Below are 27,458 nucleotides of genomic sequence, written 5' to 3' on the forward strand. Positions count from 1 at the left end.
TGAATTTGCCTCACGAACTAATAATTTTACATTGAATCACCCAAAGTGCAAGTTATATTACAATTTGACACCTAAATAAAAGTCTTTTCACAGATTCAAGGCCACTACGTAAAGTTCAGGTGAGTGGGTAGAGATTGAAGGCGCCAAAATCCCAATGGGGAGCAGCGCAGGAGTTGGGGTGCTTCCTCCGGACTTTGCCTTGCTCAAGAATTGCAGCAAAGTTTCAAGCTTTCGTGGCGGCAACACCACCATCAGCTTAAGCTTTCCGTCAAGATTTGGTTCAGATGCCAAAAACCACACAATTCTTAAGTCTTTTCCGGTCGCTTCTGCTGCTTCCGTCAGTGGCTCCGGCGGCGCCCAATACTTCGGTTCTGGTGAGCCTAAATTCCTTATCTTTCTGTGTTTTATTGTCGATACTCGTTATTCCGCTCATCATGTTAATTAGCCGTTGGAATTGGGAAGTGGGATAACTTTTCATCATTGGAATTCTTTGCTCCTGTTTTGCTTTATGCCTTATTGGGTCTGTTCTTAGTTGTTAGTATGCAGGCGTGCATAAGGAGAAAAAGGGGTTGTGGAAATCACTTCCCTTTACCTTTTGTGTATGTTTGTTTTGTTTTGTTTTTTTTATATTTTATTTCTGACTTTAAATCACCACTAGAGCAATTGCTGGATGTGCAAACAAAGCAGAAGAGGAGGGGAATAGCTGGGGTTGACGAAGATGAACTGGAGAATCCGAAACTTTTAGCTGACCCGGATAGTTGTTTTTGTGAGTTTAGAGGAGTGGAGATACACCACAAGGTATATGATGCACAATCACAGGTACATGAGGCTGAGGCTCTCTCTAGCCAGACTAAGAATGTTGGGTTTCCTATGATTTTGTTACATGGCTTCGGAGCCTCAGTTTTCTCGTTCAGTCGAGTTATGAAGCCGTTGGCAGAGGCTACTGGTTCCAAAGTTCTAGCCTTTGATAGACCAGCCTTTGGATTGACATCAAGGGTAAGCGCTTTTGGGCATTCACCTTCTGAAAATGGGGAATCCAAACCTTTGAATCCGTATTCCATGGCGTTTGCAGTGCTTGCTACCTTGTACTTCATTGATTTTCTGGCAGCTGAGAAGGCGATTCTAGTGGGGTATGTACATTGTCGTTCTCTTGATCTGCCTTTTATTATAAGGGAATCCTTGATTTTCATTTATCTATTCTGGAGTTTGCAATTTTAGTAAACATGCATGTGTCGAGAAAGCTCGTACTTTGGATTACCCTGAGTAGATGTTGGATAAACTTGAATTAAAACCTCAATGAAACATATAAATTTGCTGACGGGGTGGCCAGTCATCTTAGCCGTTTTCATTGTTGTGTCCGAATCAAAATGACTAGCACCATATATGCAAGCATTGAATATGATATTCACTGATCTAGAAGAGAAGAAAACACAGGCAAATTCTGCACCCTATAAATCAGTCTTGAGAAAGAAAAAAAATGGTTATGCTGACATTTTCTTGGTACTCCCATTGAGATTAAGTCTCGTTTAGTGCCTTTGGGCTATATATAAGTTGTTTTAGGAGAGATAGTAAAGCTTCTCAATCATTGTCATCGTTTCATCACTATGATTTGAATTTTTAAATCAGGCATTCCGCTGGTTGTCTTGTAGCAGTTGATTCATATTTTGAATCCCCCGAGCGTGTTGCTGCTCTAATCCTTATCTCCCCAGCAATTTTTGCCCCAAGGGCTATTGAGAAGGTTGCTAAGGGCCATCAACCGGAAGAAGATAACCAGACTGAAGAAGATGCCTCAAATTCTGTAAATCAAGGAAATCCATTTATCCAGTTTTTCAAGACTCTGTCCAAGTTTACCAAATTTATTTCAGACGCAGTAATGCGACTCGTGAAGGGAATGTTTGGCATGCTTAACTCTTTGTACAAGAAATTCTTATTGGCTATTCTACGCTCTGCCTTTGCTGCAATGCTCGTAAGGATCTCCCTCTCTCAATTTTTTTACATTGCATTTGGTTTCATTTTTCCAGTTACTGTAAATTGATCGAGTGTTTCAGCGAACTAGAGCAAAAGATCAAACGTTTAAGATTATCTCGAAAACGTTTTCTCCTAATGTTCTAAGTTCTGGCTTGAAAAATCTATTAGTTCAGTACAATGGTTGTATAGTTATGTCCCTGGACAAGATACACTGGTATTTTCTTTTTTTGACATCTGACAGTAACTTACCATACGATTTTCAGGTGAGGATGGTTATTGATAAGTTTGGTGTTGCCGGTGTTAAGAATGCGTGGTATGACTCAAAACAAGTCACTGAACATGTCATACAAGGTTATACAAAGGTTATCATCTTGAATAGTTTTGCCTTCTTTCTTGTGTTTGGTTTCGGGGGAGCATAGTGCTCACCTGGATGTTCGTATGACATGCAGCCATTGAGGATTAAGGGTTGGGACAAGGCACTTCTGGAGTACACAGCAGCAATGCTCACCGACACTTCATCTGAGTCGAAGCCACCATTGTCGAAAAGACTTCGTGAAATCTCATGCCCTGGTAACAGTTTAACCTTATATTTTTCCCCGAGCCAAATAACCAGATTCTAGTTTTGGCTAGTGTGTTTGAGCCATGAACTTTTAGTCTAGCCAAGACCTTTTATGCTCTGCTAATAGACAGTCTTATCGTTTATGTTGGAGAGGAAACATGTAATGTTGATCCTAACCATTCTCTCTTTGAAACGCAGTTCTGATTGTTACGGGTGATACTGACCGGATTGTCCCCTCGTGGAATGCCAAGAGGCTATCACAAGCCATACCCGGATCTTACCTTGAAGTAATAAAGCATTGTGGGCACTTGCCACATGAAGAGAAATTTCATGAGTTTGTCTCAATAGTTAAGAAGTTTCTGCAAACAGCTTTGGGAGACTCTCAGGAGCAGCACATACAAGCTGTAGTGTGACGCTTGTCTCATAAATGACAGGTTTGATCAAGCAAACTAACATCGGAATGTGCTCAGGCGAAGTTCTTAGGACGTGAATTTTTTTTCAGCAACGGAATGGGAAATGCCTGTAAATTGAAGTATAACATAATAGCTGTACCACTTTTCATTATAAAATTTATGTTTGGATGATTATGGTTGTAATTAAAAAGTAATTAACAGATTTTCATTTCATAATCTGATGCTAATTACAAACATGCTCAGAAAGGAGGATCAATTGATATAGTAAGACTAGCATCTTGTAAGCCAGAAGGAACGTCGAATCCTGACATGAAGTCATCACCAAAGATCACAGCACCAGCCGCCAGCGCTCCAGCACCAATTCCCATTCCAACACCAGCTGCTCCTCTGCGACCAGGCGGTGCTCCAGATGATGGCATATTGATATAGGTCTCTGGCATTCGATCTGTTCTCCGGACAAAAGTGGGTATGTAGCCAACATTAGAAGGTGGGGGAGGCGGTGGTGGAGTTCTAGGCGGCTGATAGCTTGGCCCGCCTGCTGGTGGGTAGCTTGGTCCGCTTGCTGAAGGGTAGTTTGGTCCGTTTGCTGGTGGGTAACTTGGGGCGCTGGCTGGTGGGTAGCTTGGTCCAACTGCAGAAGGATTGGAATAGTTCGGAGGGAAAGGCATTGGTTGTGCATATGGGGAGTTGATACGGAACTGATCTTCTGGCCTTTGTTGTCGAGCTACAGGTCGTATAGCTGGTGCAGATCCATCTCCAGTAGCCAAGGTGATGGTATTGCTGTGATCCATAGGTCCTCCCTCACTGCCTATAAAAAACAGAAGTGAAGTCTAATCACATTAAATTCGAAACTCAATTTATACAAAGATCTTTCAAAGTTTTTCGATAAATTATGAACCTGTGTACGAGCTTTGAGCTTCCATATCCTCGGAAATCCGTATTGAAACATCGACGAACCCTTGAGGTTTGTTGGAGTTCTTCTTCCGCAACTGGTAGCTCCCGACTTCTTCAGCTCCTTGCCTTGGATCCCCAGAGTTCTTGTTATGCTTAGACAGAAACTCTTTCAGGACAATAGTTGCCGTCCCCTGAAGCTTTTCTCTGAGGAATATAGGCTCTCTGCTGTACACTTCAATATGCAGCGCCAGATCCTGCAAGTCCGCCTCCGAGCCCTCAACCAAGGTACCAAACTTGGTTCTCCAAACCGGATTTGCATTTCCAGATGCATCAATCTTGGTGCAGTATTTGTTGTTGGGATTAGTCCACCCAACAGCATACCACTGGAGCTTCCATAACGAAGAGGAACGCGTGAGCCCTCGAGCGGATATCAGGCACACTTCAACCCAGAGTTTCCCCATGCCAGGCTAATTGAAGGAAAGAGAGAAGCTGAGAGAGACAACTTTCTTGAAGAAAAAGAAGGGAAGCTGTTTAGCATGATCTAAATTGCTACTTTACTTTGGAGGTGAGATAATTTTTATGCCCTACCAACATTTTGGGCTAACCCCTTTTGTCAAACTTCTTTTCCCTGCCAAAAGTGCACCACAGATGGGCAGGAATCTGTGATTTAAAATACAAAACGCACAGCATAATACTGTAGGGAATATGACTATGAAGGCAATATATAACAGTGAGACTATTTTTTACACAAGTTTACATGATCAAAAGCTTACAGGTAAACTAGCTTACTTCCTCTCTCCTTCAGGAAAAGAGAAGAAGAAAAGAGTCCGTTTTGGGTCTTGAATCTAGATGCTTCAGCCAAGGGTATATCGGGGCTGGGCTTTACGATTTCCTAGTCTTCTTGCATCCTAAGGTACTTAAGAGGGGTGGAACTAGCAATAGCTTCCGACCGGCACGTTTAATCATCTGTTGATTGCCTTCAGGATCAGTTGAAATACTACTCCTTGTATACATCATTGCAGTGGAGGCCAAAATGTCATCCCCAAAGCCACACCCTTTGAAGAATGACCTGAAATCAAGATTCACAGCAGATATTTTTTTCACCAAAAGATTGAGGCTTTTCGGCATTCAAGCGAGATCTGTGTAATTGTTACCTCTCATCTTCTGAGCACAGGGCTGCTATGTCATAGATGTCTCTACTTGTGAGTATTCTGCAACAAGTAATGGAAAGCTTTTCACACACCACAGAAGGAATATACTCCCAATCTCCCAAAATCCTCGCGGTTTTCTTATTGGAGCGATATTCTAATCTAATCTAAACTACGGGAAGAGGATTCAAACTTGGGTAGCCAACTTAGCTATGCCCAAGTCTGCAAATCCCGGTGTTACTTAACATTGTGAGCTACATGAACATATCATGAAGGTACCATTCAGAGCAAACGATGAAGTTGAAAACTTTTAACGAAAAATCGGTTTTAAGAATGATAGAAAACTGAAGCACCTTATGATTCTTCTAACAATCATCCTGCCGATTCCCATTTCCCGCAACGAAGGAATCACCTGACAAACAGACACTGAAGCATCTTCATACAATACATCCATATTTCAACATTTTCTCTTGGAAAAATGGTGTTAATTTATACCATGACATCGTAGACGGAGGCGGTGAGTCCGAGATCGGAAACGGCGCGGCCAAAGCCGACCAACTGACCGTTAGATGGTGAAACAGGGGTCACCGCATTATGAAGCAACTCTCCAAAGCCAACCGTCTTCTTCTTCTTCCTCTTTTGCTGCTGCGCTTCGATGGAAGAAGATAACGATGATGAATCACCAATTAAATCACTTGGCTTGCAGAAGACAGAGACCAGGACTGAGCTGTGGGAGAGAGCAATGCGCAGCTTGTGCAAGTCGACGGCTTCAACGCCGCCGTCGTCGGCGTAATTGGGGAACCGGTGGGGTGAGAGTTTGCAGGCGGTGAAGAGGTCTCGGAGGTCAGATGGGTGTACGTGAGATGGGTTTGTGGATATGAAAATTGGGACCATGGCTTGCAGGGGAAATGGCGATTTGGACTTTGATGGCGTTTTTATGGTTTTTTCCATCTGGGTTTTGCCTCTGCTGCTTACCCATTTCAACTCCATGCTCTTGACGGACATGGCGGCAGCCGCCGTAGCCACCGCTGCACTGACCTCCATTCTCTTTCCCTCTGCTTTTATTCTGCGTCGATAGTGGAAGATAATGGGTATACGTACCAAAATCGAGTGATAGATTAGAAACAACTGGAGTCCAATAAGTCGATTATGCCCTTGCCTTTTTACAATTTAACAGGGCAAAATCGACATTATATATTTCTCCTTATTCACGAAAGGCCCCTAAGTCCGTTGCATTTTTACAGATGAGGACACATCGGGTTTAATCAAATTTTCAGAATCTTAAAAAATTCAAATTATCGTTTATTGCCGGAAAGGGAATCAGGTTGCTTGCGGTAAGGTTTTACCGGAAACAGCACGAGGACACGCCGTGTTTTAAGGGTTAGGATTGTTAGGATCCATTGGGCCACTATTTGTGACTATCTCTTATTCGGCCCATTACAAGTTAGGCCCACTACAGAAGTAGCGGGAATTGAACTTAAAACCTCCGACACATAAGCAACATGCAACAAGCAGAAGATGGATTGTAATTGTCTAGGAAAAACCAAAACCAAAGCCAAAAGTTGAGTTCATCTCAGCAGTTTCATAAAAAAACAACAAAACAGAACTTCAAACTCTTATGTTCTGACGAAATGGAAACGGTACGATAAAACAGAACCGTGAGCACACTGACATGTTTGTTCACGCAACATATTCATACAACCTTCATGGCCGATATTTCCACGGGTTCAGTCACATCCCTGAGAACTTGCTGGCGGAGCTCCAGTGTTTGATCCCCCTGAGTGCGGAGAGTTCAAAGGAAACATGTTTGTTTCCGCAGCACCTAGCCCTTGTGAGCTTGCAGGAGGAGCTCCAGTGTTTGATACCCCTCCACTCCAATGATGCCCAAACCATTGATCTACGTCTAACAAATTTATAGGCCTCATGCTGGTTCCAGAGGTTGGTGTGCTCCGGCCTTGCCCTTGCTGCTGGAATGGTTGGAAGACAGGTCGTCGTGGCCCTATCTCCGCTGGCCTTAACCGGTACAGACCCTGGCTTCCAGAGGTTGGTGTGCTCCGGCCTTGCTCTTGCTGCTGGAATGGTTGGAAGACAGGTCGTCGTGGCCCTATCTCCGCTGGCCTCAATGGATTCAGACCTTGGCTTCCAGAGGTTGGTGTGCTCCAGCCTTGCCCTTGCTGCTCGAATGGTTGGAAGACAGGTCGTTGTGGCCCTATCTGCGCTGGCCTCAACCGGTTCAGACCTTGGCTTGCCTGCTTGGAACTATTAGTTCCATACGGTGTGCATCCTCTACCACCCATAGGTTGAAATTGACGTGGTTCACCTCCCGAACAATTTGAGTTCAGCCCAAGTGTGGAGCAAAATGCTGGAGTCCAACTTGAATTACCCCGAGGGCAGCGCCACCTGGAAGAAGATGGCGATGGACCATAAACCTTTTCAAATTGCCTCCTTAGTTCTGAAGCAGGCAGATTAGTTATAACGGGACCCCTACCCCTACCAACATCAGTTCCAATGCTGCTGTTAAAGGAGGCTTTGATTGAGGGCAGAGTCCCAATAAACTGACCATTATGGCGCCCAACGTTTGTTTGTGCACCACAGTACTGAGTTGGGGTGGAACTCAGAAGGATATTTGAAGATTGAGAATTATTGATGCCATTATGAGATAATGCCACATTAAGATCTAGATCTCTACGCTGAAAGTTCGAAGTTGAAAACTGAGGATTAAGAACTTCAGCTTTTTGTAACTTCTGCTCGGGAACCCCTTGCGCTGTTACAAGCAAATGCAGAATACTGAATAAGTCTTTGATTAATATGTCATAAGAAATGAGGGTAGTCTATTCCTGTATAATCACTTTAGCCAAAATGTAAATTTCAAAGTTGAACTTAGGGCATGCGTAGTTTGGACTTACACCTACCCCTTGAAGGCATCCCATTAGTTGACCTATCAGAACTGTTCATGATGTTCTTGCTCCTCATACCAGCTCGTGATGTTTTTGAGGAACACACACTTTCAAAGCTTTTGAGGTCATTCTTCAGTGCACCAAACAACTCATCCGCTATAATTTTTATATCACGAGCCTGGAAAGCCGTATATTGAATATAGTTCAGGCAAAAATGGAGATTCCAAGAGCATAAGATGTTGGTCAACTTTGATGATAACAGTGCTCAATGTACTGACCTCTCTATTAAAAATGGAGGATGGGGGGTTGTACGACATTGCATTGGCCGACACCAAATCCACATCATGCTGTACATTGACCAAATGAACATCAAAACTAAAGCACCAGAATTGTGTATCAGTATTAACATTTAATCCACCATTAAGGTTACAATCACAAATGTGATGGGACACAGTTTGTTTCAATCCTACAACCATAAAGTAGAACGAAAATTAAAATTTGATGAGGAAACTTATGAACCAACCCCAGACGACCTGTTTATGTCAAAACAAATGTTTATGCACACGCTGACCCAAAATTTTCAGCAAACTCAAAAAGAGAGAGGAGTTAAATACAGAAGCTCAAAGACCAGTTTTCTCTTCCGAGCCTTACTGAAAGGAAAAACAAGTAGAGAACCACCTGAAATTCTTCCAGTGTTCTGTAGCTTCCTGCACTGAGTTTTTCTGAAATCGTGCCGAAATCCATTGGCTCCTTAATGATATCATTGTACCCTTTAACCTTTCACATTAAGAACCATATATTAGCAACCATACAAGTATATACACTTGGAAAGACCATAAATAAAGAGGGCAAACCTCTTGTGGATTTACTGGCTTTGCAAACATATTGTAAGAGTCTTTCCTGTAGTTAAAGTTGGAGACAGATAGAAAGGCATTAACTTTCTCGATGAGGAATTCACTAAAGAAGACGCTAATCACTTATACGAGCAAAAGAAAACAAAATTTCACTTCATTAAATATTATAGCGTGGCTAACTGTAAATAATCATTAAGAAAAGATGTCATAACCCAGTGTTTACTTCCGCAGAAAGCTAAGAAGCAGTTCAAGCTTCCATGATTCTGGTAGAGGCGTCTCTGATGGCATGGCAGCTGTTTGATTAAATACAATAAAAATGAATTACCAAGTCTTTTTATTCTTAGCATATATATAGTAAGTTGCAATTTAAATCTTAAAAGAAAAAAAATACAGACCATCACCAGCATGTCTATTGTCAACCTGCAATTTATGCACACAAAAAAAAAAAAAAAAAAAAAAAAAAAGATTAAAAACCATGACTCTAGTGCAAAATTCACAATAAACAATCATGTCCTTACATTCAAAATAAATTAACTTAAATAAATATAAAGTATGTAGAAAAGATGTGGATTGTGGAGTGCCTGCCAGATTTTGTTACTCAGAAATTATGCTTGACTAATAAAAACTCAAAAGAATAAATTAAGCGTCAAGTGGTCCGATATTATTCTATATAAGGTATATTTACATACATATTATGTCAACACACTTCGACATTCCCACTTCCTGTTCAATAACCGTTCCAGTTTTCACAGCATTATTAAGTACACACCTCTGTTTTCAGTTTATTCTCATTTCTGCTTGCGGCCGGATCTTGGACAGGTCCAATCTGAACCCTTTTTCTTCTCCGTGTCTGGCAGGAATCATCTTCTTCAGAAGACACATCCTCTTCAGTGTAACATATTTTCTTGCCCTTGCTTTCCGCATCCAGTAACCTTGCGCTCTTACGTCTATTTCCGTCCGACGTCATTGTTACTGCTATTTGTTATTTTCCAGTCTCCTAATCCATAAATCAAGTGATAAATATTAGGGATGAAGCATGGTCATTTCAAGAAGACAATGAGATGTTCATGTATAATATATTCAATTTTGGAAAAGTAAAGGTGTCAGAAAATAAAAGGTACTGAAATTCCTAGTGATTCCACAAAAAGAAATAGTTTTAGTGGAAGAGGAAGGGTGACATCGGATATATTTGTTCCTAAACTTAATCTGTGGGGAGGTTCTCAAACCTCACAAAACCATGTTGATCAGTGCTCTTCTTACTAGAAACTCACTGAATTTTCATTTTCTCTCGCATGCTCTTAGATAGGAAACCATCACATCTTTCACTTCTTTAGATTTGGCACCCTTTTTATCTCAATTTAAAAAATCTGATTTGCATTATAGTCAACCAAGCAAAATTGGAAAAATTGGAAAAATTTGAAAGAACTGATGCCGCCCGATCTCAGATTTACAATGTGATAGAACACAAATTCAACTATTATTCAACTGAAACATTGCAAGTTTTACAATAAATGCAAACCCAAAAAGGCAAACCCCAATCGTCTTGTACTCTGCAGAATGAAATATGAGTAATTATGTTAACTTTCATATGCTAAATTTCTTATTCACAACTTCATCTCCTAAAAGAAGGCAAGTGAATTTTCGAGTCCAATTTTAATAGAATACATATTCCAAAAGAACAACATGCAACCTGTTTTTGCATTAATGAGTACTACTACCACCATCTATTTGGCATTTTCCACAAAAGAAGACACATGAAGAGAAATACATACTCAATGACAAGCTACATAATGAACATGGTACATGTTCTTTTTCCTTGTTTGTTTCTTCGTTATATTGCTAATTTGATGGACCTGTTTTTTTTCTTTTTTATGAGGAAAACTTCTGTCTTTTACACCTAGAAATCCCCCAAACCCACTTCCTGGACTTGGATTCGAATTAGGGACATCGCAGAACCCAAAAATCCTTGGACATTCTAATTTATAACCAAACTAGAGTATATCAATATTTCCCTTCCTCCATCCATTTGACTTCTCCCCTTTGGGCATCAACTGTTTAACAATCTGATAAGCAATCAGGTGTTGGAACCAAGCTCAGATGCCAAAAATATTATGACTCAGGGTTTAGCTTAATATCAAGCAAGTGTGCTTGAAGGTCTGATTTCAACACAAATGGTTCCAAGCCTACTCCAAATCTATCATTTTTTGTACCAGCCGCAACATTTTCGATATCAATGAACTTCCAATACTACTCCAAATCCTTCAATTCTTACCAATCACAACCATTTCGGCATCAGAGCTTCTCTAAGAGACAAAATCTTAACACATCAATATCATAAATTGATGACAACCACAACATAAATGATAGGATTAGATCCAATTATGTCAAAAACACCACTTGATATAAAAACAATTAAAGAATCAACAAGGTACAAAGCCCTTTGGGAAGGGGTAAAAAAAATTTCAATCATATTTCTGATCATCAGAAATTCTCTTTCTTTTTAGCAGGACTTGCCTATCAGCAGTTTACCTCGATTATCGTAAATGTGATATCCGTGCAACTGATCTACTCAACGATTCACCACTAGTAAACCCTCGATCCCTTTATATCCTGATCATGGCAGCAAAAAATGATTAGTGAATATACAAAAACATAGGAAGATTATCTAAGAGCAATCAAGATCTGCAATTTTTGTTCTTAGATTCTCCTTCGGCCATCAAAAAACAACTGAAGACAACAAGCAAGACTTGCATTCAAAAAATAAAAGCGATAGAGAATTACCAAGTGCTCTTCTTCAAGAAACTGACCAGCAAAAGCATTTACAAGACCTCCGCCGCGGTAAGGTCAATCCTCATTGCTCAAACAAACCCTATGAAGGCCATTTTATAAAGTCCCTCAATAAATTCCACCCCTCATTTAAGGTAAGCTTGGTGGATTTGATTGGATATGAACGGATAATGACTAGTATGGGTCACCCGGTGCATGAAGCACTTGACCTGACAAATGCGTTATAGTGAACCAGTGCAGTGGCATTTGCCACATCTGGCAAAACACATCAAGAATAAATGCATAAATAAAAAACAAAACTTAGCGGTTAAACTCAAATTCATTTCTCTAAAATGCGGTAACAAAAGCGATTGAAATGAATAAGAGCTTTATTTTTCTAAAAGTAATGTAAATGAAAATAAAATGAAGAGTTACAAACGATTACTTTGTTTCATTTCCATGTGTGATTTTGAATTCATTTCTCAGAAGCCTTTACAAATCAAATCTTCACTATTATGACAATTTCTTAGTAACTCTCTTGAAGAATGAACAAAAAATAAAAACACATATCTAGCTTTAGATATGATTTCTGAATAATGCGCCATCTGTTATGAAAATCTTGGACTAAATCAGTGAACGAACCACTTGACAATTGCCTACAAACTCCTACGTGTTTCCCAAATATACATCATTCTTTAAAGTTTATAACGAATACACTATCGGACCTTTAGAAGCTCTTGATTAAAGCACATTACTTTCTATATCTATTTTGTGGTCATGCCTTGAGCTCAATGCTTTAACACGAATCAACTCTGTGATAAGGCTAGTTCATATAGCACATACCACACTGAAAAAGGTAGGTAACAATTCATGAAGCTAAAAAACAAATCAATTATATTAAATATTTGTTAAGAAAACACTTCAATAAACACGATAACTGCAGAAGCAAGCATACCAGTATCAATTTCTGAAACCATTGGAAACCCAGTTATGGTGGTCTGAAGCAATCCCAAGTGGCCAAGAAGATTTCTTGGATCATCAACCCTCACTACAAAAACCAAATTCATCACTTACATAAACTTGTTTATGCTGAAAATCAACAAAAACCCAAAAGATATAGAGATAGGAAATCATAGAAAATGTTGGGTTTTCTTACAAAGATTCAGTCTCGAATTTGCAAGCAATGATGAAAACCCCATAATCGTTGGATCCAAATGACTGATGAGATGTTCTTGCAGACATTGAAGATTTTCCAAGCAGCTGGAGCAGTCAAAGTTGTGATCTTTTGGGGAAATTTCTCCACTTTTTTGCATAAAGGGAGGATCAAGAGAGCCCCAATAGTCCATAACTTTGATGGGTTGCAGTGACCTACTCCTTCTGGGTCGGAATCTGATGCCACTGTCGCCATTGCAGTAAAAGAAGACGGTGCTGAAACGCTGCTATTTCTTTGACCTCTGCGAAATTCAGGAAACATGGTGAAGGAGGAGGATGTGGAGAAGCTTGGATACAACTGCGCTTTGCAAATGGTCGCTAAATCGATTAAGAAGTGATGTTTTCCATGGGACAACAGATCCACACAGCATAAACTCGGTGGGTTTGTAGCCAAACTGCCGTCACATAGGGGACAATAGTTGGGTACTCACTTGTATCCAATATACTGAACCTTTTAGTTGGCCCAGTAACATCATGACACATGTTATTTTAAAACAAATTAAATAAACCCACTATTCTTGTAACCAAACGTCGCCGTCGAAGAGCATGAGAGAGTGGGGTTCGCTTTGGGGTCGACGGAAAAGGGAAAGATTGGTTATGGCTCGCCGGTGAAGAGAGGGATTGAAGAGGAAACACGTTGGTGATGAGGGAGGCGAGTGGGTGGAGAGGGGACGGGGGTGGGTCTGCCGGCAGCCATGGTAGATTTGCCATGGCAGCACCATATCAAGGGAGGAAGGAAGGAGATGAATCGGTGGGTTTAAAGGATGGTGGATTGGGCGACTTTGGTTGGTGGTGGTGGGGAAAGATGGTGGATTGTGATGGACGGCTGGGTAGTGTTTCCACCGTGTTTGGATAGCAGAATAACACATGTTTGGCTAGAAGAATAAAGGCTAATTGGTTATATGTGTGCAAATGAACATGTGTCGCTATTTAATTGTTCCATATAATAAAATCACTATATCGGGATCTAACTTTTAGTTGTGACGGGAATACGCATAATACACCATGTGTTTTTATATAAATAGTGAAAATTTTTATTTTTTAACTTATTAACATTTTAACACACATATTTCATCATTTATATAGTGACACATGATGTATCTTCTTATGTAACGATCACATTAAAAAATCTTATGAGTACCCAAGTATTCTCCTCACATAAATTCCCCAATAGTTTCTTTCTGACAGCGACAATGAAAAGAAATGGTCCTTAGGATTTAGGATTTAGGATTAAAATTGGTAGTTTTCTTATGAAATGACAAAAATGGTTCAAGATAAACTTGAGAATACTTACTGTTTTTTATTATCAGGAATTAAAATAAAGAATTATGTCACCTTGTATGATTACACAATCAAATTTTTGTTAACAATCCAAACATTCACTATTTTCTATTGCATGTTCACGATTTTACAAAAAGAATGTTATTAACACTTAAAAAAAAAATCCTTTATTTCTCATTTTATACATTAGAGAAAGGTGTTTGAGGACTTTGTTTGAGAGAATTCCTCTTATCTGTATGTAAGGTATTAATTTATTTTCGACGCATACATCGGTAGATTAGAATGACGATGTAAATTCTCAGATTTCTTTTGGATGTATATTATCTGCTGATTGGAATGATGACGTAAATTCTCCAAGTTATACATGAATTTAATTTCCCTACTATTTATTTGGTTATGAAACTGATGATTGATTTCATAAGTAAATGTTGTTAACGACTTAAATTGCAAAATTTCCGGTGAAATGGAATGAAAAACCAGGACTAGGGAGAAATTTTCAACTCCTTATATATGCAATACCGGATTCAGAATTCGAACATTGGGGGGCTCCCAATGTTAAAGGTCTTAGGGTTTTTTTAATAGAAATATAGCACAAAGCGTGCACAGTTTATTTCCCTTGAGGCATTTCGTCGAACACTTTGGGCATGTTGTCGTCAGCCGAACTATGTTGCAAACATGACAACAAATATTGATATATGTCAAAGTAATATGATGAGTGATATCAAGAGAATTTGTCAATTGCTCTTGACGCAACATGCTGAGTGATGCTGAAATATGCATAGCATGAATTACATCAAACATTTGGGGTGCACAAAATGGATCCATACCAAAAAGTCGAAGGATCCTCGAAAGAACTTTACACATATATATATATATATATATATATATATATATATATATATATATATTTTCCGAGCTCCTGGTAGTTTAGGAACCACCATGATCTCAATATACATCCGTCACTATATACATGCTGAGTCATTTTTCATTATAGAAAAATCATAACTTAACACGTGCATACAAATTAGATATTACCAAAGCAAAAAAAAAAAAAATGTTTTAGATAAGCAAACCTACATCTACATTCCACCATCCCACATTTTGCAAACATGACATTTCTTATCTTCTATCTGTAATTCCGATCAAGAGACACCTAGCTGACTTATTTTTCAATCCGTCAACAGATTTTCTGAATAAGAATATGTACACCATTTCCAGGCACCACGATCATTTTGTAGGCAGGAGAATGCTTATATTTTGGAGATAGAGTGAAGGAAAACTTGGAGATAACAAGGGATAGCACAACCTTTAGTTCAACCATGGCAAGGTTTTTGCCCAAACATGTCCTAGGCCCCAACCCAAATGGGATGTAGACGTGGGGAAACTTGCATGCCTTTGAGACTCCATCAGTGAACCTCTCTGGTTTGAACTCATTTGCATCTGGTCCCCAAGTTTCTGCGTCTCTGTGCAGTGTTGGGATCAGTGTCCATAAGCATACGCCTTTTGGGAAAGTCATGTTTCCCACTTGGGTGTCTTCGAGTGCCTCCCTTGACACGAATGCAGCCGGCGGGTATAGGCGCAGGACTTCTTGGATCACCATTGCCATCTGCATGGTCAAACAGTCTTAACATGTTATGTTTTTAGATTGTGAATACGGGTTACTAGTGAGGTGGAATATTGTTTGAATGGGCAGACAATCCTTGGTTATATTGTCACACTGTCAATCAAGATCACCAATTTATTAGCATTTTGTTTGAATGTACACTGACAATATAGTATGGCATCAAAACATTGTTCTATTTCGAACTTAATTAACTAACATAACGAGCAATGTAAACGCTTGTACCGTTTTCAACTGAGGGAGGGTGTTTGAGTCTGGCAGGCCATCCGGGCAAGCTTGTGCCAACTCCATCCTGATTCGGGCTTGCCACTCAGGATGTAACGCGAGCAGCATCAAACACCAAGAGGCAGCAACAGCTGTGGATTCATGGCCTGCAAAATATATGTTCTTGCAGTTGTCAACTATGAACTGCTTGGATGAACCATTGCCTAGGGTTTGGTCATTGATGGCTCCCTCTAATATTTTCTGCAACAAATCCTTTTGGTCACATGAACTTTCTCTTTCTTTCACTGCCTCCCAAATCAAAGTTTCTATCTCCCTCTCCAAGCCTTTCTCATTTTGCTTCTTCAATCCACTGCATTGTTAAACATGCATTTATGAATTAAAATTTTACGGGTAGCGATATTCTAATGTAATCTAAATTGTCAACCTGGCTACGCTCAGGTCTGCTGTTTAGCATACACTGTTAACTAATGAAAATTTTTCGTACCCCAAATTACTAAGGAGGAAGTTTTGCTGGGATATTACTTCTTGAAGACTTCTAAGCTTCTTGAAAATCTCTTTACCCTTTACATAAGAGCTTCCAAAACAAGTTCTTGATATAACATCTGCAGAGAAATCTCTCAAATCCTCGTCCACCTGAATCTCCGCTGTCACGCTGCCTTGCGCTTCGATTAAGTCCTCCCATTTTCTAAGCAATGTCTGTCCTGACTCCAGCATCAGCGACACCATGCCCTGCCACATTATATAAACGGTGAGTCTCAGTTTACAAATTAATCATGCAATGAAACAATTATTTGCGGCAAAACCATTCGAATTTTGATTTGGAAGCGAGTTTAATTACCTTGACTTTGTCTGAGAAGAACTCAGGGGCAATAATCTTCCTTTGCTGTGACCAAACAATGCTATTGGACCTCACAATTCCATTGCCAAGCATGGGTGCAAGTCTCTTGCTTACATAAGTAGGCTTGCCTAAATCCAAACTCATGCACTGGTTCATTTCCTTTACTAGTTCTGGGTTGTTCACATACAAATGTTGCCTCATTCCTGTTGAATATGTGTACACTAGACCTGCAACATTTCATACTTCACGTCACCAATCTTTCTTATCGACGTCTAGAGGAGATCCAATCTTGGAACATCTTTCAACGTTCGAAATAACTGTTCCACCAGATTATGGCCAATTTGAGAATGCTTATAAGCACCTCTGCTTATAATTGTTTTTGTTGAAAGCACTATTATTAGAAACATCAAACACGTTGAAGATTTTATTAAAAATTTGGAATTGCTTACCGAAGAAACACCTACCACAATAGAAAACACTAAATGGTGTTCTTATAATACAGAAAAACTTTTGAATGTTAACCTTTTCTGTCCAAATTATGTTAAAGTGTTTTAGTCATTTTAAAAACAATCCTAACAGGTCATGAGCATATTAGTACCTATGATTTGGAGGATACTTCCGTTGTAACCACCAAAGGAATTGAACAAGTTAACAAAGAATATTCATGATTCATGAAGTCCATTTTGATTCTATGATGGGACAGAATGAGATCGGGCCAGCTATAAAAATTTTATTTTTGTCTACCCAAATTAAAAACTCATCAATTTCATCATCAACTATTAAGATATGACTCTCCAATGAAGGTTGGTCAAAGTGGAAGGAACTCTGGTCGCTTAAGTAAGGGCTGGTTTGGTATTGTTGTGCTTTGAAAAAAAACTGATTCTGCTGTGCTGTGAGAATAAACGGCTGTGAAATAAAGCAGCAGAGTGTTTGGTAAACTTTTTTGTAAAAGTGCTTTTGAAAAAAAAAACAGTATTATAGTGTTTGCTAAACTTTTATGTAAAACAGATGTGAAAAAAAATCGATTTTTCAAAGCTGGGGTTTGCAGCTTCTTGTTTTTGGCTTTTTTTCACCCAAAACTGTGAAAAAAAACTGAAGCTGAATGTTTACCAAACACAAAAACAACTCCCAGCTTTTTTTTATACCAGTTTTTTTTAGAATCACCTCAGTACCAAACCAAGTCTAAATGGTGTCGGTTTCGAGCCCTTATAGATGCAGAAAACTTTTTTGAGAACGGTCCCCGCATATGCGCCCGACCATACCTCGAAGGATTAGTCTCAGGCTTTGCCCGAGGACACCTTGGGAAACCTAAAAGATATGACTCTCCATGTTAACAACCATTTAATCATTATTTAATCCTCTAAACCTTCATCTAAATCTTCACACTTTTATAAAATACTTTTATTTTTTTGTTAGATTGTGAGCCACGGCCACATCAACAATTCTGGTTGATAATTTTGAGAATTAGTATTTTATAATCTCATATTATATATTAGATGTGGCCCTCCCATGTTCCAATCATCCTAAACAAATTACATAACATAGTAAAATTCTAGAATATTGTATTAAAAAGTGGTATCGTCTTTCATAATTTGAATTATTATTAATAGTAGTCACTGTCTTGACATCTCACATTTAATTGTAACTTATAATAAAGAGAATATGATTAGAAAGTATCATGATTTAAGATTGGATGCGGCTATCCATATACTATTTTTACTTTTTATATACTTTTTTTAATTTTCAAACGTAGGATCAAATAACTTTGAAAAAAATTAAAAGACAAAAAATAACATTAATTGTGTGAAAGGTTAAAACGAAAGCTGTGAAAGCACCACCCTTAAAATTTGGATATTTGTTCAACTTGGATTCTAGTCATTAGTTCTAGGGCCTGAGGCATGAATTTTTTTTATTTAACAAAAACGATTTTTAATTTGGTTTAATTTACAAGAAACGAGATTTGAACATATATAGACCAACTGGCTTAAGGATCTGCAGACGTTGATGTAGTTGTTTTCTTTTTACCTTCATTGTTATTCACTTCAAATCCAGAAATTAATCATTACAGAATACATACTCATTTATCACCTTGTACTTGTTATGATCATATTAATGAAATCTCTATCGCTTCTCATCCGAAAAAAAAAAAAAAAAACAACAATACTTTTATCGACTTTAACTTATATGGGATTCAAACATGAATTTAAAAGACACACGGGTTCAGATTAATTGGCTAGAACATGGCCTGGTTTTGATAGTCAAACTCGACTGGCGTGTATAGGAACTCTATTTCCTTCTTAGCTGGACGGTTGCCTCTTAAATCTCCAAAATATTCAACATATCCAGCAAGAATCAAATTCTTATGAACTCTATTTCCTTCTTAGCTGATATCCATTTCTTTTTTCGGATTTATTTCTCTAATAAATTATCTGTTTTCACATTTAATAAAAAAAGAAATTTACAGAAATATATAGGCGCTATAGCCTCTGTTACGTATGAAAATTTATATACATATATATATATATATATATATATATTATACATATAACATGCCACAGATAAATTCTTAAAGAAGAACAAACATTGGATGGGACTAATTAGGACAAACAGAAAGGGATAAGATTAATACCGTATTGTTTTCTCCAGTGTTCGAAATAAGGGAAGAGAGTGGAGGTGTAGTCATGGGCTATAAAATCAGCCTGCAGGTTTGGAGTCTTCAACTCTTGCAGTTGTTGGATTTTCTGCATCTCGGGAAGATTCCCATACAGAAAAGTAGGTGCAGGGCCTTTGATGCCTTGCAGTCGGAGCTTCCTTCTGACCCTCTCGGACTTTAGCCAAACAGTGCTGTAGAGGTGGAGGAAGAAGCCAACCAGTCCCACGACAGCCATGGAAGAAATTATTCTCAAGACAATAGAGACATCCATCTCTCTCTCTCTCTCTCTCTCTCTCTCTCTCTCTCTCTCTCTCTCTCTCTCACAGTTTCAGTTTGTAGCTAGTTAGAGTGATGATATATAGGCCATGGAACGAGCGGAAATGTTCTATTGTCATACGTATTTTTCAGACTCTTTCGAATTATTGAGTAAATGTACTTATTTATATGAATATTATTCGGTTTCAAAATGTAGTATGGAAAAATAAAATATGCCAATTGTCTTACAAACCACAGTTGCTTAGCTCCTTACAAGGTATTTATTTCTTAATTAAATTACAGTAATGTTTCATTGAAAGCAGAAAAGAAATTTTTTTGCAAACATGCCAATACTGATTTTTGTGCAATGAAGAATGACTTGATATACATACAAAGAGTTTGATATTTTTCCATAAGAAATGATGAAACATTTACCAATTTTTTGTTAATTGAGCGATTGATAATGTTTTAGGTGTCATTTGGAAGCATTTTTAAAATGACTGAAAGTGATTTTAGATCCCAAAAGCATTTGAAATGCTTTCTGCAAAAAGTACCAATTATATGTTTCTTGTAGAAAGCATTTTAAGTGTTTTTCCATGTTTAACTTGCATTTTTACTAAAGATTAAAATTAAAAACATTTTCACCATAAACACTTTTAACAATTTTAAAAATACTTTTAAATGAGCCATTGTTATTCAATTTGGATCCACTTTGAAAGTAAATTACTTTGGGGAAATGATTTCCATACAATTCTTCTTTATTTTATTCGAACTTGAGTGCAAATAGTGAATTGTGTTATTCTAACCAATTTGACTTAACCTTACTTTTTTGACAAACAAGATAGAGTGGTGCTATCCACACACCACTTTTTACCTCTCACACATCTTTTTCAAATTTCAGCTGTTGAATTAAATGAATTGAAAACAATCAAAGGACATAAACTAATAAGGGATGTGTGGAAGGTAAAAATAGGTGTCCAAATTTTATTATTTTTTTTTTTTTTTCAACAAAGCATGTGACATCCTACATCGCCCAGGGGAGTGATCCTTATATGTATATTCCCATCCCTACCTAGCACGAGGCCTTTTGGGAGCTCACTGGCTTGAAAGTATTACTTAACTTCTTACAGGTTCTTAGTTTAGATGGTGGATTCTTGGGTCATATCATATATGTAATTCTAATTCTTGGTAGATGAGAGAGATGGCGAGCGAGAAAGGGGCTAGAGCAATCCCATGATGGGTGACCCACTGGGAAGTTACTCGTGAGTTCCCAAAAACAAAACCGTGAGGGAATGGTAAGCCCAAAGCGGACAATATCGTGCTACGGTGGTGGAGCGGGCCCGGGAAGTGATCCGCCCCGGGCGGGGATGTGACAATTTGGTATCAGAGCCTAACCCTGGCTGTGGTGTGCAGACGAGGACGTCGGGCCCCTAAGGGGGGGTGGATTGTGATATCCCACATCGCCTAGGGGAGTGATCCTTATATGTATATTCATATTCCTACCTAGCACGAGGCCTTTTGGGAGCTCACTGGCTTCGGGTTCCGTAGGAACTTCCGAAGTTAAGCGAGAAGGGGCTAGAGCAATCCCATGATGGGTGACCCACTGGGAAGTTGCTCGTGAGTTCCCAAAAACAAAATCGTGAGGGAATGGTAAGCCCAAAACGGACAATATCGTGCTATGGTGGTGGAGCGGGCCCAGGAAGTGATCCGTCCCGGGCCGGGATGTGATAATTTGGTATCAGAGCCTAACCCTGGCTGTGGTGTGCCGACGAGGACGTCGGGCCCCTAAGGGGGGTGGATTGTGACATCCCACATCGTCCAGGGGAGTGATCCTTATATGTATATTCCCATCCCTACCTAGCACGAGACCTTTTGGGAGCTCACTGGCTTGAAAGTATTACTTAACTTCTTACAGGTTCTTAGTTTAGATGGTGGATTCATGGGTTTGGCCAGTTGCTACTAGAAATTTGTGCGTCACTTCGACCTTCTCGCTCGCCATCTCTCTCATCTACCAAGAATTAGAATTACATATATGATATGACCCAAGAATCCACCATCTAAACTAAGAACCTGTAAGAAGTTAAGTAATACTTTCAAGCCAGTGAGCTCCCAAAAGGCCTCGTGCTAGGTAGGGATGGGAATATACATATAAGGATCACTCCCCTGGGCGATGTGGGATGTCACAAAGTAGGTGTCCAAATAGCACCACCCACAAGATATTGACAATTATACTAAAAAACCAATGAACAAACAAATACATATGGTAAACAGATTTGATGTGTCTAGCATTATTGGTATAAAATAGGTTGTGTACAATAAATATCTACGTCACAAATGTAGCATTATTGATATAAAATAGGGTTATTCGAACTTGAATGCAAAAGTGCAAATAGTGAATCGCACTGCCATAAAGAACTTGACTAAACTTTATTTTTGACAAGCAAGATACTCACCTTTATACTAAATAACCAATGAACAAACAAATACATACGGTAAACAGATTTGATATGTCTAGCATTATTGATATATAATAGGGTTGTGCACAATAAATATCTACGTCAAATGTATAACATGCTTGTACATTACTGATATAAAATAGGATTCCTCGAACTTGAGTGCCAATAATGAATCACACTACCTTAACAAACTTGACTGGACCTTATTTTTGACAAGCTAGACATTGACATTTATACTAAAAAAACAATGAACAAATAAATACATATGGTAAAAAAAATTTCACATGTCTAGCATTGTTGATATAAAATAGGGTTGTTGCACAATAAATATATACGTCACACATGCAGCATGGTTGTACACTATTGATATAAAATAGGGTTATTTGAATTTGAGTGCAAGTAGTGAATTGCGCTACCCTATCGAACTTGATTAAACCTTATTTTTGATAAGCAAGATATTGACATTTATACTAATTAACCAATGAACAAACAAATACATACAAGAAACAAATTTGATATGTCTAGTATTACAAAACGTAGTTGTGCACAATAAATATATACGTCACACGTGTATCATGCTTCTACATTATGAATATAAAAAAAGGTTATTCAAACTTGAGTGCAAACAGTGAATCACATTGCCCTAACGAACTTGATTAAACCTTATTTTTTGACAAGCAAGATATTGACATTTAAACTAAAACACCAATGAACAAACAAATACATACGGTAAACAAATTTGATATGTCTAACATTATTGATATAGAATAGGGTAGTGCACAGTAAATATCTAGGTCAAACGTGTAGGATGCTTGTAAATTATTGACATAAAATAAGGTTATTCGAACTTGAGTGCAAATAATGAATTGTGATGTCCTAACAAACTTGACTAAATCTTATTTTTGACAAGCGAGATATGACATTTATACTGAATAACCAATGAAAAAACAAATGTATACGGTAAACAGATTTGATATGTCTAGCATTATTGATATAAAATTGAGTTGTGCACAATAAATAATTATACGTGCAGCATGCTTGTACACATAAAAGGTTGAAGGATTTGGAAAGGGATTCTCTCTGGATCCCTTCCACCAAATCCACTTAATCAATCAATCAGAACTCTTGAAATTTAATCTAACGGCTACAAACAAGGGTCCCTTTCACAATTATAATAACTTTAACTATTTGATCAAATTTTAAGAGCTCGAATTAGATAATTGAATGAATTAAGTAAAAAGGATCCTCTCCGAATCTCTTTCCGAAGGTTTCAACCATATATAAGGGGGCATGGGGTTGTAATCTATCGTACACACAAGAGCAAGTTTTAAGTCTTGCCAGAAGAATGATCATGTACTTGTTTGGTGATGAGATGATTGATGAAATGGATCTGTCCAGGACGACATCATCAATTAGTTGAATTTTATTTTTTTATGGTAAGTTGGGAAACTTAGACGTTGATGTATGCAATTTAAATGGGGTGCTGATGGCATGCATTTTTCATATTTTATTTACACATATAATATATACACGAATTACTATCCAAAAAAAAGAACGCGAAGAGCGTCTCAAAAATTATGCTTTTGAGCGTCTCAAAAATTATGCTTTTGAGCTACAATGGTTTTTGATATTGACGTAACTTCGTATTTTAATTTCTGATAATAAAAATCAATTGAAGTAATCTTTAAGTTTGTTCGTCGTAAATTATTTTATGAAAAATCTGTCAATATTCTAGTTGAGTGGAAGAGTTTATTGGTTTGACAAAAATACTTTTTAAAAGGTGGCCATGTGGTTGTTCACATGACAATTTAATGAGGATATGGATAGATTTTTCATGGAATAACTAAAATGATTTACAGTGGATAAATTCAGAGACTATTTTTATCGATTTTCATTGTCAAATACCAAAATGAGGAATTATGTCTAGAAATTTTGGCTAAAGTGGCTAGAAATTTTGGCTATCACTTTTGTAGATGCTCGGGATGGGGTTTAGCCTATGATAAGGTGGAAGGGAAAAATGGGTGCATTTTTACTCACCATCCTCAAATGGTGGTAATGCTCATCCTTCTATTTATTACTATCAAATGAGTTTAAATTTTAAAATTTTGTATCTATCCATTAAATAAATCTCGAAATTTAAACTCTTCTAATGAATAAACAAAGTTGTGAGGAAAAAATATTCTTGACGGAAATAAGTTATTCGCAAACGTTAACTACATGAGAAATGCAACTATAATTAACTTAACAGTGATCTTCCATCGTACCGTAAAGGAATTTAAAAAAAGAAAAAAAAATAATAATAACTAAATTTTATTTTTTTTATTTTTTTTTTACCAAACGATATTATCTACGTTAAGAGAGAAGAGATGAGTTTAACCTTATAATAAGCTAGCAATAATATGATTCAAACTCGCATTTGATAATAATCGAACCTAAAGAATCTTAATTACTAGAAAATAACACTTATATTGTAATCTGCACACACTTAGATGCAGTGCCACTTCCTACTGTGGTGGTGAAATCTTAGGATGGACCAGGCCGATAAGCTTATTATATATGCGAGAAATTGACAAACGAACCTCAAGGTTCTTAATTACATTTTTGGACCACTTTGTACTTGAGCTATCTCAATAAACTAATCGACAACTGATGTGACCAAACTAATTATCTTGTAAATTAATCCTGTTTGAAGGGCTTTGAAACTATCTTCTTGTTTCCAACTCTCAACTTACGATGCCCTAATCGCATTTGCGGGCGAGATTGCCAGCTATATGAACACATTGTGTATCGTTAGATCAACATAATTATATTGTCCTAATAGTTCAAACCATTGTTATTAACTACACAAACACATCTTGAATTATTAAATTAACAAATTTAACGATTCAGACAACGATCGCACGAGAAAATTTCCCTCAGCATTGCACAATAATGTGGTGTGCTACGAAGACACTTCTTGAATTGCTAGATCAACATAATTTTGTTGATCTAAAGGTTCAGACAATGATCGAAGGCATACTTGTGTTGCATGCGTGAATAATAAGAATCCAACCAAACTTTAGCAAAAGCCAAGGTCTAAAACAAAAGCTAGTTAATGGCTAATGGCTGTAGAGGACTATGGTGTGATGCTTTTTCCTATAGTAAAAGGGATTAGATGGTGATTTTACCACGACAGTTCATTATTTTTGGAGCAAAAAAGGCTCATAAATGCATTTTAGTTTTCCCTTAACTATCATTATGTGATTCACCATTATGTGGTGCTTCAATCAACAATGTTTTTATGCATTATTGGGTACAGGTAGAAAGCCGATGAGGATTCTTTCCAAATTTTCTTTACGAGAATATGCGTCTGTTCATCGTACATCGTGCGACCAGAAATTATTTTAAATACTTTTATTTAAAATTAAATATGAATAGTAATGAGAAAAACTGATCGTACGATATATGATGAACATACATAATTTAAGAATTTTCAAAATCTTGACAAAGAGAATTTGGAGAGCATCCTTATTCATAGAAAGCAAGACCAGGAACCGGCGGACCGTGCCGTCCTTGGAAGTCGGAACACAGGATTGCCCCGTGGCATAAAAATGGATAGGGGCTAGGGGTACTCCTCGTTGTCCGGAAGATAGATTGGGGTTCCTTGGTTAATCAGGTAGCCCTCCACTGGGAGGACAGCCAGCCTTATTCCACTTCATCTCAACCATTTTCAACCATACAACACACATTGGGATCATAGAGTGGGACGAGAGGGATCCACCATCCTCCAGAAATACACAGAATGTGTTCAGAGAACTGAATTGTCAGTTTGACGGGTGAGTTGTCGGGTGAGTGAACGAAGTTGTTGATGCTAGATTCACGAGTTCATATTTTTGTGTTTCGATTAATCACAATCAATTGAGTTGTGTTAACACGATGATTTCAAAGCCAAATCTGTACATGTGAGTTGTCTGGAAAGCTATTGCCGTTGTATCTGTTAGATTGATGAGTTCATCATTCTTTAGTGCAATATATATAGGTTAACACAATTCATTGCATTGTATCAATACGATTGCTTCAAAACCCATTTTACATGTTAATTGTTAGTAATTATAGGACGAGTCTTGACGCGACACAAAAATTACTTCTTTGTAATCAAAAGGTCATGGATTTAAGTAGTGAAAATAACGTTTTTATAAAGTAAAAGTTAGGCTGTGAACGATAGACGTTCTTTTTCTTTCGAAACTCGTAGAACTAGAAGTCTTGTTAGCTTATGATCACTCTTTAGTTGTCAAGTAAGATAACACAACAATAATCGTTAAATTGACATATCATCGTTATCTGTTTTAATACAGCTTATTAGGACACGTTGAATGTGTCAACACTATAGTTTCAAAAACCTACAAGTCTACAATTGTTGATGATGATGACCATAGTGAAATCTAGCTATCTATATATGTTAGGTCACCATAGAAGACTTATATAATAATAAACTTCTTGTTGGACTGTATGGTTCAATTATTGGTTACACAGAGGGAAAGAGATATCTCTTGATACGACAAAGTGGAGGATAGATTTTTTAATGTGTTAGAAATACGATTCGGTATATTAGGTATTATTATATAAGTAGTTAGATACTTGAAAAAAAAAAAACAATCACTTGTATTATAATATTTGGTGTATCGAACCATATTCCTGACACGCTGAAAATTTTTCAAAGTGGTGGTAGTATCTTATTACTTCAAAGTTCCAAGTAGAGAAAACAAAATACTAAAGAACATTATACTTAATGCATGTTGGATCATATAAATCTCAGACTTCCCTTTCAACGCATGCAATTTGAAAGTGTCATTTGGAATTCAGGTACAATGAATGAGTTGCTAGAATGGTGCTTTAATGTTCGGTGGATGTGTAATATGTATTTTAGGAATTTATAAGTTAGACTGTGTATTGCCACATAAGATACTTAAAAGGCATTTGTTGACGCCTTTTTAGAAGAAAGCGTTTTTAAATAACCAAAAGCGTTCGTTATGATGTGTAGCAAAAATTAAAAAAGTGTTTCTAAATTATAAAAGAATTTATGAGTGCTTGCTAGAGAAATAACTCTTCTTCAAGCATCACTTGGAATTTATTTACCTTGTTGCTCACCGTCTTCTGATGATAGTACGATTCTTATTTTGTGTGTCTTAATGGTGTTAGGTCCTGATCGGACGGTTTAGGCCTTGTGAGCATATTTTTTGTTGTTGTTTAGGCGTGGGTCTCCCGTGATGAAGAATCGTATATTTGAAGACTTTAGTTTTTGTGTGTGTTTTTTTGTTTTGGTTGTGCTTTCGTTGTTTGTTTGCCTACCAAAGGACTGTGAGTCTATGACGACACTCATAGCAGGGCTTCTTTGCCAAAGAAGCGTCGTCTTTTGCAAGTTCATTAGAAAGTGATGCA

General features: G+C 37.8%; 5 protein-coding genes across 7 annotated transcripts; 1 reads left to right on the forward strand and 4 right to left on the reverse strand.

Moving 5' to 3' along the window:
* Window positions 1-9: 9 nt before the first annotated feature.
* LOC137733628 (uncharacterized) lies at window positions 10-3,096 on the forward strand. Its single transcript, XM_068472765.1, has 6 exons — window positions 10-374; window positions 659-1,130; window positions 1,627-1,966; window positions 2,232-2,330; window positions 2,418-2,538; window positions 2,726-3,096. Exons 1-6 carry the CDS (start codon window positions 155-157, stop codon window positions 2,938-2,940), a joined length of 1,467 nt encoding a protein of 488 aa, XP_068328866.1. The 5' UTR covers window positions 10-154; the 3' UTR covers window positions 2,941-3,096.
* LOC137733633 (protein SRC2 homolog) lies at window positions 3,074-4,295 on the reverse strand. The gene is made up of 2 exons (XM_068472769.1): window positions 3,839-4,295; window positions 3,074-3,748 (listed from the first exon to the last, which is right to left on the reverse strand). Exons 1-2 carry the CDS (start codon window positions 4,293-4,295, stop codon window positions 3,180-3,182), a joined length of 1,026 nt encoding a protein of 341 aa, XP_068328870.1. The 3' UTR covers window positions 3,074-3,179.
* A 419-nt stretch (window positions 4,296-4,714) lies between these two features.
* LOC137733634 (GCN5-related N-acetyltransferase 3, chloroplastic) lies at window positions 4,715-6,057 on the reverse strand. The gene is made up of 4 exons (XM_068472770.1): window positions 5,478-6,057; window positions 5,336-5,394; window positions 4,989-5,045; window positions 4,715-4,903 (listed from the first exon to the last, which is right to left on the reverse strand). Exons 1-4 carry the CDS (start codon window positions 6,024-6,026, stop codon window positions 4,717-4,719), a joined length of 852 nt encoding a protein of 283 aa, XP_068328871.1. The 5' UTR covers window positions 6,027-6,057; the 3' UTR covers window positions 4,715-4,716.
* Window positions 6,058-6,485: 428 nt separating this feature from the next.
* Window positions 6,486-13,580, reverse strand: LOC137734854 (uncharacterized). 3 transcript variants are annotated; one of them, XM_068474162.1, is made up of 12 exons: window positions 12,656-13,580; window positions 12,455-12,547; window positions 11,515-11,729; window positions 11,263-11,343; window positions 9,503-9,730; window positions 9,129-9,153; window positions 8,957-9,026; window positions 8,734-8,779; window positions 8,558-8,656; window positions 8,158-8,226; window positions 7,889-8,057; window positions 6,486-7,746 (listed from the first exon to the last, which is right to left on the reverse strand). In XM_068474162.1, the coding sequence occupies exons 5-12, from the start codon at window positions 9,698-9,700 to the stop codon at window positions 6,710-6,712; spliced, it is 1,713 nt and encodes a 570-aa protein (XP_068330263.1). In that variant the 5' UTR covers window positions 9,701-9,730; window positions 11,263-11,343; window positions 11,515-11,729; window positions 12,455-12,547; window positions 12,656-13,580; the 3' UTR covers window positions 6,486-6,709. The 3 variants fall into 3 exon arrangements, with proteins under 3 accessions (XP_068330263.1, XP_068330262.1, XP_068330264.1); XM_068474161.1 differs by having other exon boundaries at window positions 11,515-11,775; XM_068474163.1 differs by having other exon boundaries at window positions 7,895-8,057; window positions 11,515-11,775; window positions 12,656-13,579.
* Window positions 13,581-14,959: 1,379 nt separating this feature from the next.
* On the reverse strand, window positions 14,960-19,658 carry LOC137734906 (cytochrome P450 714A1-like). Its single transcript, XM_068474225.1, has 5 exons — window positions 19,306-19,658; window positions 16,677-16,903; window positions 16,323-16,567; window positions 15,839-16,187; window positions 14,960-15,598 (listed from the first exon to the last, which is right to left on the reverse strand). Exons 1-5 carry the CDS (start codon window positions 19,598-19,600, stop codon window positions 15,170-15,172), a joined length of 1,545 nt encoding a protein of 514 aa, XP_068330326.1. The 5' UTR covers window positions 19,601-19,658; the 3' UTR covers window positions 14,960-15,169.
* Between the last annotated feature and the right edge of the window lie 7,800 nt (window positions 19,659-27,458).

This window comes from Pyrus communis, chromosome 5 (genome assembly GCF_963583255.1).
Source record: "Pyrus communis chromosome 5, drPyrComm1.1, whole genome shotgun sequence".
Classification (NCBI taxonomy): Eukaryota; Viridiplantae; Streptophyta; class Magnoliopsida; order Rosales; family Rosaceae; genus Pyrus; species Pyrus communis.

Coding starts and splice junctions, on each gene's coding strand:
- LOC137733628 (XM_068472765.1), top strand. CDS start 155: ATGGGGAGCAGCGCAGGAGTTGGGGTGCTTCCTCCGGACTTTGCCTTG. Junction 375..658: donor CGCCCAATACTTCGGTTCTG/GTGAGCCTAAAT, acceptor AATCACCACTAG/AGCAATTGCTGGATGTGCAA. Junction 2,539..2,725: donor TCGTGAAATCTCATGCCCTG/GTAACAGTTTAA, acceptor TTTGAAACGCAG/TTCTGATTGTTACGGGTGAT.
- LOC137733633 (XM_068472769.1), bottom strand. CDS start 4,295: ATGGGGAAACTCTGGGTTGAAGTGTGCCTGATATCCGCTCGAGGGCTC. Junction 3,749..3,838: donor AGCTCAAAGCTCGTACACAG/GTTCATAATTTA, acceptor TGTTTTTTATAG/GCAGTGAGGGAGGACCTATG.
- LOC137733634 (XM_068472770.1), bottom strand. CDS start 6,026: ATGGAGGTCAGTGCAGCGGTGGCTACGGCGGCTGCCGCCATGTCCGTC. Junction 5,395..5,477: donor CCTCCGTCTACGATGTCATG/GTATAAATTAAC, acceptor TCTGTTTGTCAG/GTGATTCCTTCGTTGCGGGA. Junction 4,904..4,988: donor CTGTGCTCAGAAGATGAGAG/GTAACAATTACA, acceptor TCTTGATTTCAG/GTCATTCTTCAAAGGGTGTG.
- LOC137734854 (XM_068474162.1), bottom strand. CDS start 9,700: ATGACGTCGGACGGAAATAGACGTAAGAGCGCAAGGTTACTGGATGCG. Junction 9,154..9,502: donor AGAATAAACTGAAAACAGAG/GTGTGTACTTAA, acceptor CATAAATTGCAG/GTTGACAATAGACATGCTGG. Junction 7,747..7,888: donor GATGCCTTCAAGGGGTAGGT/GTAAGTCCAAAC, acceptor TGCTTGTAACAG/CGCAAGGGGTTCCCGAGCAG.
- LOC137734906 (XM_068474225.1), bottom strand. CDS start 19,600: ATGGATGTCTCTATTGTCTTGAGAATAATTTCTTCCATGGCTGTCGTG. Junction 16,568..16,676: donor TCTTCTCAGACAAAGTCAAG/GTAATTAAACTC, acceptor ATAATGTGGCAG/GGCATGGTGTCGCTGATGCT. Junction 15,599..15,838: donor CCCTCCCTCAGTTGAAAACG/GTACAAGCGTTT, acceptor TTGACCATGCAG/ATGGCAATGGTGATCCAAGA.